Raw genomic sequence first — 12,132 nt, forward strand, 5'->3', positions numbered from 1 at the left:
CAAACAAACAAACAAACAAAACAAATAACTGTAGAATCTTATCGTGTAGGTTCCTGTAGCTTATTAAACACAAAACCTCATGAGCCTTGACGAAACAAGGAATACCGTTCTAGTTACATCAACAGATCCGACACATTTTTATGACTTCATTACAACACATATCAAACTGTTAGACACACAATAATCGAACGATAATAAAATATAATAATTTGTATTGTTACCTTATCGAACATAGAAAACTAAAAATCTGAAGTACGACCTGTTCTCATGCTTCACAGTAAATCGTATGAAATAAAAACAAATAAATATAATATTTCTACTCACTTTCCTTGGAAGTTTTACTATCCAAGACGGAGGAACGATGATGTCAGTATGGATTCCCAGAGTGCACTGCTCTTCAATCTTACACATATTAAAGCACGATTCTTTATTGTGATAAGCAGTTTTACACCAGGAACAACTAATAGCTACGATCTCCTGAAATCAAATAACAATTCTATGTTCATGTCTGTTTAAATTGATCCTTTCATATTAAACATTTTAAAAAATCATTATACAAATAATAAAAATATTTCTTGAGTAAAATCTGGATTTTAACTTTGTCTACGATATGTAAACCTTTTCGGTAATTAGATTATATGGAAATCCTTAGTTTTGGCCATATTAACACGTATAATACCAAATTTAAATCAAGAAACACAATCTTATTCAAACTTTGGCTTTATAACGAGCTATATGTGTAACATGACCTCTGAAACGTAGCACAGCACGCCCGGAAATTTTGTTAACTAAACTGTTTGCTCGTAGTTCAGAGACAGAAACCTTTTTGGCAATGGATACTATTTTAAACCTTTATTTGATATTATTCCTTCACATATTTCTACGCAATAAAGCGTTTTAAAACTTTATTTTATTCCTTCACATCAAATTATTAGTGCTTATGAAAGTTACAATATTGCTGGAAACCTAAGTAATGATCGTAGATTTTCTGTTGTACAGTTGTCCACATATTATACTATCAAAGTTACTAGCATATATTTCTCACTGTGTTGAAACTCCTGAAGTGTTTGTGTTGTGTTACCATGATAATCCACGAACCTCGGTTTGCCTAAGAGTTACGCCCTCTTGTGTGGAAATATGTGAAGGAATAATATCAAATAAAGTTTTAAATCGCCCTCTTGTGTGGAAATATGTGAAGTAATAATATCAAATAAAGTTTTAAAACGCCTTCTTGTGTACAAATACATTTAAGCACACACAACTGTTATCAATATTTAGCTAAAATACTTTTAATCGTGAATATACAAGTATGATCATTACTTTAAAAAAAAACAAGCAGTATACATATTGTTAATAACTTCTTGCATAGTCCCCCCCCCCCGCCGAGACACAGCGATATGTCTGCGGACTTCTAACGCCAGAAACCAGATTACGATACCCGTCGTGGTGGGCGCAGCGCAGATAGCCCATTTTGTAGCTTTAACGAACAAAACTTCTTGCATAACGATACGAAAATTCCAGAAAATCCAAATTGCTTACCCCTACATAAAATATGGTAATAGTTAGTTCACTACCAATGTTCACGTAAATATGAAACTGAACAAAAAATACCTGATAATTTCAGAAATCGTAAGAAAGAATTCAATCTTCAGAAATCTTTACATAGAATACTTTGTTCCGTCACGAACAAAAGGCATGCCGCAGATATGCAGTGAGTTAAAGATTTTTTACGCAAAAGTTGAAAAAGTGTCGTGCACGTTAACAGCACATTAAGTCTGATAGCTGAATACAAAAATGAATATAAAAATATATATACGGATTCATTGGGGCCTCAGGCATAACGTCATACTTTGTATTGAAACAAAACTGATCTAGCAAAACCGAGAGTATATAAAAAAAAGGTAACGAATGAGAAAATTTGTTAATGCATGTAGCCATTTATAAATTTACCATCATGAACATTTGTTCTAATAATAAATATATAGTAAGCTAATATTCTTTTCAAAACCAGGATTTTTGTAGTAAAAAAAATGGACTGTTTTAAACATCTGATAAATATCAACCTATAAAGCTTGAGAGAAACTTTTCTGTTGTTGTTAAGCGCAAAGCTGCACAATTGGCTATTTAACTTTGCTCTGCTCAGTGCGAGTATCGAAATCTGATTTTTAGTATTACAAGCCCTCAATCTTGTTGGCAAATATCATAAACAGACTATATATCGGCTTTTATTAAACTACTAAATTTAAATTATCAGTTAACTCGGTTTCAGACCATTTGAAATTCTAATACGTGACATTATATAAAAGTAAGTACATAGATAATACTCACAAAACGTATGAAAATACGTAATTTATGAAAAAAAAACACGAAAGGCAAATATATGATATGCATCAACTTTATAAAAATTTAAACAACTACCAACAGTACATCAAGGGATTAAAATAAACTGCGTAAAAGAAAATAGAATGTTGCAAAAATCGCAACTTACTTTGCTGCCAAATGAGAGCTTCGACTGGAAGGCCTACATGAAAATTAGATAGTCTTTTTCAATAATAGTGTATAGGAATACGTTTTATGAACTATGTGCAATTTGGCGAACTTTCTTTAAATCTACTGTTTTTTATTATCAGCTATTGAAATGATAATAACTATTTAAAAGTTTGATTTAAAGTTTATACACAAATCTGCCATTTAACCTAAGGTAACTTATGTGTCATCTCTGAAAATGGGTTAATTTCATAACCCAGTAATGTCAAACTTTACACTCTTAAAAATAATAGTAATATTAAGTAGTTAAGTTTATATCAGTTCTTTATTCGATTTTACTCTCAAAAACTGTACTAATAAATGTTTTATATAGAGATACGATATAAAGGGTTTAATTATAATATTGCTGTTATTTTTGTTTACATTTTTGTGTTACTAGTACGTTATTAGGAACCAATGAAATAATGGACCTATAATAACTTAGTGTATATTTAGTCGATGAGGTCCATTGTAGGGTTAAGAGTGGTATTATTTCCCACCTTTCCACATTGTTTGCAACGCTCTTTCTGCTGCCGCCGGTGCACCCAGTGATGGTAGATTAGGGTTTGCTAAAAAGAAAGAAATCATATACCCTTTCTGAAATAATTAAAGTTTTATTTTTTGTTGCTTGCAATGGTAAACATGTTTGTAACTTTCTTGTTAAAATTCTCAAATAAAGTGGTCTGAAAAGTGATCTAAGTATGAACTTAAGATGATGATACATGTATATAGATTCTTATATATGATGTTACATCGCTGTTGAAGAATCCTTTCTTCCGTATACGTAAAGTAAGAAGTTGTGTTAATAAAATAATTCAAAGAGTGCTCTGTTGTTGTCTATGGGGCAAATCTAATGTTACAAAAGTGCCACCACTACTGAAATAAACACTTTATTTTATTACGTTACACACACACAGTGGTACAATATGGCTCAGTGGCTTCGCGTTTTAAGACTCATAATCGGATGGTTGCGAATTAAGAGATTGCCGGCCTTATGTTGTTGTGTCCTTGAGCAAGGCACTTTACCGCCTACCCAGCTGTATGACGGTACCTAGTTGTTAGCTGGCGGTCAAGCCACGATGGACTGGCATCATGTCCAGGAGGAATGTATCATCATTCTCATCCGCTTGTGCCAACTAAGCCGGAGTTCAGCACAGGATCCTATACGGCATAGAAAGCTTTTAACTTTAATATATATATATATATATAAGCAGATAGTGCGGCCTTCAATTGGAAAAGACAAGATTTGTATTTTTTTGTTTTCGATATGAAAATTACATTTTAATATTCTTTTACTGAAACAGGTTTCATAGCATATTAGCTAAATTTTTAGCCTGAAAATGCAATTTAAGCTATAAATTTATTTTTATCGTTTTTCTAAGTGTTCAAACGTACATAGCATAGTTTTATGTATTTGGGTTGAAGAGTAGCTAGTATGATTTTATGCTATGAAAATATATCACACAAATATCATTAAAATGAACTGATAGTTATGATACATAAATAAGAGTATCTCAAATCGAGGATTGCAGATATAATCACCTTTAAAAGTGGACTTTTGTATCTATCTATCTATCAGCACACACGTATCTACCCACAAGCAAAACCCAAAATATGTACACCTCTGTACATATAAAACGTTTTCATATAATATTTTATATACGTAGGGTAGCAGATGTGTCTAGTTTGCTTTCTAAAGCAGCAGCTGGCGCCACATATATTGGGAAAGAAAAACATCATGTAAACGTGACACACAACAACAGTAACAAAATTGCACAAACGAAACAAGCAGGTAAAAAAATGTCAGTTTGCCTCAGAATTTCTCTCTTCGTTTATAAACATGTATGTATGTTAAAGTTTTCTAAAAAACAACGACAATTAACTTACGAGAATTGCGAAAAATAAACTATTTTATTAGTTTTAATTTCAGTATAAAGACAAAGAAGGAAATGGCTTACCTCTCTGTATTGACGTATTCCGACATCTTTGAATGTTGGTTTACAATAAAACTTCTGAAAGCAAATGAACACAACAATTGCATATCAGCAAATTGCACTGCTTTGAAATCACTGTAAAATGTTAAAGAATTCGTTAAACAATGTTCTATCTCGTGTATTAAAAATTTAGTGTTCGAAAGAACATTTATTGTTACGAATATTTTCTACAAAATCATTGATGTACGTTATTTTCTTTGAGATAATTCAAAATAAGGATTTCTGACACCCATTAGTATTTTATTAGTCAATTTTAAATTTGAGTTAATACTAAAATTTTAGAAATACCTTTTCAATCAGGATACTAATGCAACCAGTGTGAGCAGTTATCTTACAAGCAGGACACTTCATGCGAGGGCCTTGCTTCTAAAGGAAAAGTGCAGTATTGATTTACGATAAAAGATAAAATCATATAGTAAACAGATAACACAATAAAGGTTTAGGGCAATAAAACTGAAATAATGTAATGTTAGCAATACTTAAAGATAACCAGTCTTTAAAGCAGTGGTATACACATAAATGTGAAGCTCCCCATTTATTCGTACTTTTTCTAACTTACTGATTATTCCCCTTCATTACTGTCTTTATAATCCGAGAAAACGAAACATGGCATGTCAAATCCTTGGGTTCGCTATATATATTCTGTTCAACTGATTTATGAAATGAAAATCAAATGTTCATTAAAACCTTTCGGGCATAAGTATTGGAGTCATGATGATCTATTTGATGATCTAGAAATACAATAGAAGAATTATCTGAAACCATTACGTTACATCATAACGGAGAAAAGTTTTATATTACCAAAGTAACTTGCATGTTTATACTTTAATATATCATAACGTAAGAAAGAATTATTTAATTCCATGAAAAATAAACCGCACGTTCAGTTGATACAACGAAATTTAATGAAAACAAAATTATTGTACCCACATATGTTACAATATTTTCACAATGTTAGAAAATTAGGAAAATTGTGCTATAAAGCATCATTACATTTACATTATACTTTTAACAGTTGTGCTAATATGATTTATATATATGTTAAATCTAAAACAGACTTTATTCTCCCTTCATCTAACCAGCAGGATGTGATCAAGTAGTTAACGTGTTAGTCAGCAGTTCGAAAGATTCAAGGTTCTAGCCGCGATATACTCCTGAATATGCTCAGCATTTTCAGTTGTGTGTAGGCGTTATAACAGTCCTGCTATTCGGTTAAATGTAAGGAGTGTAGCGGTGAAGGCGGTGGATGCTGCTGACTAATGCCCTCCGTCTGGGTAGCAGTTCTAAATTACGAATGGGGTTTATGACCTAACCTTTTAGCTCACGTGTCACGTAGGGCGCTGTTGCTACTTATGTTTAAAATAATAAATATCCTTCTCTTACTTGCAGATGAAGAAACGCAAAACATTTTCAGACGAACATAAGCATTCAAATGATTGCTGTCTGTAACAGTTCAGAAGCGGTATCAGCGTCAGCTTTACTGTCTTCTAAACTACTTTTCATTCAATATTAAGCTATAGGACGAACAAAACAATTTTACAAGGGAACGTTTTAAAATCAGTTGAAATAACTGGGTATTACCCATGGCCTTTAGAACTTCGGTACATGAGCTTTGATAATTACCCAAGTAATTATAGTTTAATAAACATTTGTTAATAATGACTCAACTCTGATTCGTCGCTGAGGATCTAGATGGGTGAGGGTAATGAAATGTATTGTTATGACTGACAATATTGTTTATACGTCACTTCCAATAAATGATATTTCCAACAAAATATTAAAATAACTTTGTACAATAGGCAAGATGAAACAACAATGCCAGACTACAAATACAGTTCTTTATTTCATAGAGGCAAATCAACACACACACACAAAAACACCAGACTACTGATGCACTTCTTTCTATGACAGAGGAAAGTTAAGACATACAAATCACCACTAGACTAGACTATAAATACGTTATTAATTGTTATACAGAGGCTGAGCAGAGGTTGGAACTTCACAACGTTGTTACAGTCCATTTTGCCACGTCCAGTCGTTTTCTGTCTGACGACCGTACAACTTGACAATAACCCTGCAGCTGTATCCCTCGTAAGGCTGTCATATTCAAAATACACCATTCCTCCTTGATTTATTTCAAAATCCAATTAGTGTCCGATCGCAAGAAATTCCTAGGCGTTACACCGATGTGGATGACTTTTGTCACTGACATTTGTGTTTGTGGATTCTCACCTGTTACAAGGTGACATTGGCAGAGCGAGGCCAATTGGTTAGCCTCCCGAACCGTGGATCCGAGATTCCGTGGTTTGCGCCCTGTTACCGCAAGACAAACAAACAAAAAAAAAACTGAACCGCAATTTGCATTTTGGGGCCATAAGTTATAAGACCGAGGGTTCAGTCCCACTATTCAATAATAGTTGCTCACCAGTTGATTAGCTGCCTTCCCTCTAGTCTATCACATTAAAATTAGGGACGGCTAGCGCAGATAACCCCAGAGAAATTTTGCGTGAACTTCAACAAAACAGACAGTGAAGAGATACCTCTTACACACGCCTCTATTTTAGCAACAGCACCTAAAATCAATGGATTAATCTCCAATACGGATAACTACCTCAAACAATGAAATACCTAAAAACGTATGGCCAAGAAATATCTCAAAATTCGTCTACATAATTCATGTGAGCTATTTGATTAGTTTAGTTGAAAATACTCTGGCAAAAACATCACATGGATAAATGTAAGGAGGTAAAAAAAGGAGGAAAGTCTAAAAAAGATCTGGTATCGAAATCACAAACACGAGGTCTAGCGTAGCCAAGTGATATGTAAAGGCTACATAGTAGACTAGTCTGTATTATCAAGGATACTTGCCAGATTTAGGAAATTGTATAGTATGAGTCAGCTGGATCAGAAAAAACACGAAAAGGTGAGAAGTAAATTGATGAACACATTATAGTCTAACATGGTAAAACTTTACTGTAACATACAAGTAAAATATAATGATTCACAAGTCCTATTAGACGATGTTGTAAGCTTTTAAATAATGATAACATTAAGAAGAGTCTTTGTTTATGAATGAATACCGGTTGCTTGGTTATTTATTTGACAGTTGTTTAATCTGTGCCTGACAGTTGGAATGAATACGGTTGTCTTCATATGTTATAAGCTACTGGTAGGCACCACCAGCAATTGCTATTTTTATCAGAAAGCACGCAGGCAGCCTTAGTAATAAGCTCTGCATAGGATAGCGGAAGTATGAAAAAATATACATCCAGTTGTTAAAGCCCTCTATGCGAAACAAGCTAATCCAATAATCGTGAAAACTTTGCATGGAGCTGGAACATCACATTATTATATCCGTAAGGTGAAAAGATCCCTATGATTTTCGAGAACGACGATATAGAAGAAAACGCCTACAGCTTATATGATAAAGTAAACAATAAGATCATATGCCAGTTTCAAAAGCTTAGCCATAAAATAAAGAGCTTCCATCGGTCAAAATATTCTACATTGATATCATCTCAGAAAATCGATCGTATTGACATTAAATTAAGACTTTAGAACTGTGATAAAACTGATTCGGACAATTTTTACTATCGTGATTCCTGATGCTTTGTTATCATGAAGAGTCGTGTCAGTAATTTTGTTGTACGTTAAAGATGTGATGCAATAGTTACTTAGATTATGTTGCTTCGGGGCTTATTATAACGCTAAATAAGTTAAGGGTTCAGTTGCATGGTTGACTTACTATAGATCGCCCACATTGTAGCTTTGCGCTAAAACAAACAAACTTCTAGCAAAATATAGTTGGTATAGTTAGTGTATAGTGAATTTTGTACTATAAATAAATATCAACACAGTATTTTGAAATATATCAGAAACAAAACCTTACACTGTAAGGGAAACAATAAATTTGTGTTTGTATTTATGGCAAAGCTACTAAGGCTATCTGCGCCGTCCCTCATTTTTGAACTCCTGACCAAAGAGAAGCCAGCCAGTCAGCAGCACCCTACCACTCACCAACCATGCTAAAGGATTAACCGTCACTATTACAATGCACCCACAACTTAAAGTGCGAGAAATACTTTGTGGTATAGTACGGATTTGAACAATTCGCGTATGAGAAACAATAGATATATTACGCGGCATAAGACAACACAGCTTCACTTAAACAGGTTTGAGTTGTGATCTTTTGAAAATCATATTCTGGCGCAAATAAGAGCACCAGCATTTATGTATATTAAATAGTTTTATTATTAATTTACGCGGATCACGCAGACCTCAGAGTAAAGGCCGAAACGATGTCTCAACACGAACAGATGCAGAAAGTCTGTAAAACACGTGTTCAACACACCTCTGAACTTATCTTTTAATAAACAATTCTACAGGTTGCTCATAAAGTATGCACTCGAATATAAAATATCATAAAAATATACGTGGTTATTCGAAAATTATTAACTTTAGCCAGTTCAAGACAGCTTCAGGTTGATAACGCACCTTTTACGTTTTGATATGGCGTATAAGTTGTGTTTTTTCACAATTCATATATGATATTAAGGTGGATATGATCCCCTTAACTCGTTATTCGTTCGATTCAATGAAAATCACATCAACGATATTCTTCAAATAATCAGTGTTGATAAGGTTTTATGAATTTTGATGACAGAAACAGCGCTCAATATCGAAACCGCGAATCAATGAAAGGCTTTTTCGCGATGTTCCATACCTCATAACTTTAATGTGTGGGTGTGCGCGAAAATCAGTGGGATTTATCCATATAATACTAACTGTCCAGTTTCGTATGTGTGAAAGTAACATTCTTCTCCTTTGTATATATAGCCATTTTGGTTATGCGAGCCAATGTCACCAATTATTTGGACAAATCGACATAAAGACCGTTCACACAACAGTATACATTGTGAAATAATCAAACAGAACACAATTCATAGTCATGATATATTAAAAGGCCAGTAACTAATTTCTTTACATGTAATTTCATAAAACAGATTTATTGAATTATGATAATTATCGTAATTCAAGACACGCGAATGCACTGATTAACTCAATATAACCATAAAACAGTATGAATATTCTGATTAAATTAATATAACCATAAAACAGTATGAATGTTCTGATTAAATCAATATAACCATTAAACAGTATGAATGTTCTGATTAACTCAGTAACATCATAAAACAGTAGGAATGTTCTGATTAACTCAATATATCATAACGTAATGATATAATGCTCATATAAATTATTACAACTGACGTCTGTAGATAGATTCTAAAATAATCAGGAAGAAAGGTTAAAGAGTAACATGTTCTTAATTATAGAAAACTAATCAATAATTTAAGTCAGCTATATAATATATTCAAGAAAGACCAGTAAACAAAATGATTTATTTTATCTGATGGGAATACAGCCGGTGGAGCCCATTACGTAAACGACCCCTGCACGCTGTTTAGCTCAAAGTTGTTGAATAGTTGTTAACAAGGTTTGTTTTGGCTCACGGCTCATCGTTCTGTGTTATGAAGATTGTAATCGGATGAAGAGGATATGTCCTCCTTTTTCAAGCCCCTATACTGCAGCCTTACAAACTAGATGTAAAAACATTTACTTATCACCATTTACCAAGAGTAGACTGAATGAGTAATATAAAGCAAGCGCTCATTTCCCCCTTTCAGTGACTACATTATAATGTTATAGTATCGGCCTCAGGGACAGTGACCATGAAAAATAAGAACCAAAGAGTAGATTTGTTTTCCATTCCAAAAGTTGACGAGAAAAACTGATTTGTTTGATTGGATTATTCGGGAGAAAGTCTATTTTTCTCTCTCTCTTATTTTTTTTTTCACTCAATCCTTCAGAACATAAAGAAAAAAAATCCATGAAACTAGAGTAATGATGCTCTCCCTCTGACAATGGTATAACACAACGAATAAGGTGCTCTACGTCTCAGGCAGTTTCGTAATTCATGAAATAGTCAAAAAAAAAAGAAGATATTAATCGATCAGATAGCTACCGTTGTCTGTTTTTACTGGCACGGTACATGTATATATAAATGTGTGTGTGTGTGTGTTATTCATCATTACGTACGGTAGTATTTAATAGTAGGGATCGTGATGAAAGAAAAGGGTGGCATAAAAATTGCCCGTCTAAAAGTACCTTTGAAATGTCTGAATATTAACAATGACTGTTTCACAGTATTTATTGTCTGAGTAAAATTAAAACTTATTGTACCTATAAAACCGCCTAAATCGCTATATACGTGTTTATGGAGTGAATCAAAATTTCAACGAATTTTCATCTAAGTAAGTAAGTGACTTTTCCAGACAAGTGTACAGAAGTAAAAAGGACGAACTTTATCGCTCTAACTCTTTCACAGAGTGTTTCCGTCTGGGGTCCCAGTGATTCCTTTCTTGTACTGAATAAAACGGACGATGCTCTACTTTGTGCTAGATTTGAGGGTAGGTTAGTAGAGTAACATAATCGAATCGGGTATACGCGCGCTTCACGCTTGAGCACAAAAATATAGCTAATAAAAAGGAAACATACAAGTATAATAAAAAAATCAAAATTTTATAAAGACAAGATGAGATCGATATATACGTAACTTAGCTAACTATAGTAATATCGAAAGTTTTAATGCTACAGAAATACTGAAACAAGAAAGTCAAAACTACAAAAACTAAGTTACTTAAAATAATAAACAAAATCCTACTTTGGCAAATCACTGTAATTATGTTAGTCTGAGCCAAAATAGGGATTTAACTGTGTAGCCAAACCCAGATACAGCTGAATTAGCATTTCCAAAATAAGGACATTGGTCATTTAATGGAGAATGCTTTTCAGTCAGCGTACATGAATCCCATAAGAAACTGGATGTTTGATGGAATAGAAACATTTCATATTCCGATCAATGAAATATCAGAAAGGTAATGTGATAACCATCTCAAAAGCTTAGTTAATGTTGTATTTAAAACAAAAAGTACAAGAAGGTAATATTGCAGAACACATGCAGAAGTATGAATTCCTAAACACGAACGTTCCAGTCAGCAATTATTGATAGTAATTTCATACGTTAAGAGAAAACAGTCTGTTGTAGATTAAATATCATATTAAAATATCTTTTAAAATGTTTTAAAAGAACGAACCAAAGTTCAAACATGTAGTAGTTAGGAAAGTAAAACAAACAAAAAAAACAGCAACTATATTCCAAAATCTCTTAAATCTTTCTTACTATAGTTTGTTTGTAATTAAGCTACACAATGGACTATTTGTGCGCTGCTCACCACGGGTATCGAAACCCAATTTCTAGCGTTGTACATCCACAGACATACCGCTGTAACACTGGGGGGGGGGGAGGACTTACTGGGTAATTATGAAATTATGTGGCACAGATTATGAAATATAGGTACCCACGTTGACGTTCGAACGTTTGTAGTATATCTTTCTAAGGCAGGGCCGGCATGGCCAGGTGGTTAGGGCACTCGACTCGCAATCTGAGGGTCGCGGGTTCGAATCCCTGTCCCATCAAACATACTCGCCCTTTCAGCCGTGGGGGCGTTATTATGTGACAGTCAATCCCGCTATTCGTTGGTAAAAGAGTAGC

At 33.6% G+C, this 12,132-nt stretch overlaps 1 protein-coding gene across 1 annotated transcript in view; it reads right to left on the reverse strand.

Annotated features, from left to right (window-relative positions):
• The window catches only part of LOC106464779 (eye-specific diacylglycerol kinase-like), a 263,541-nt gene that overhangs the window by 58,113 nt on the left and 193,296 nt on the right, over positions 1-12,132 (reverse strand). The window contains exons 4-8 of the mRNA XM_022393146.1: positions 4,809-4,886; positions 4,485-4,538; positions 3,027-3,095; positions 2,489-2,521; positions 325-477 (exon numbers count right to left, since the gene is read on the reverse strand). Coding sequence (XP_022248854.1) covers positions 325-477; positions 2,489-2,521; positions 3,027-3,095; positions 4,485-4,538; positions 4,809-4,886 — 387 coding nt within the window. The remainder of the gene's footprint in view (positions 1-324; positions 478-2,488; positions 2,522-3,026; positions 3,096-4,484; positions 4,539-4,808; positions 4,887-12,132) is intronic.

Source organism: Limulus polyphemus, unplaced genomic scaffold (assembly GCF_000517525.1).
Source record: "Limulus polyphemus unplaced genomic scaffold, Limulus_polyphemus-2.1.2 Scaffold63, whole genome shotgun sequence".
Classification (NCBI taxonomy): domain Eukaryota; kingdom Metazoa; phylum Arthropoda; class Merostomata; order Xiphosura; family Limulidae; genus Limulus; species Limulus polyphemus.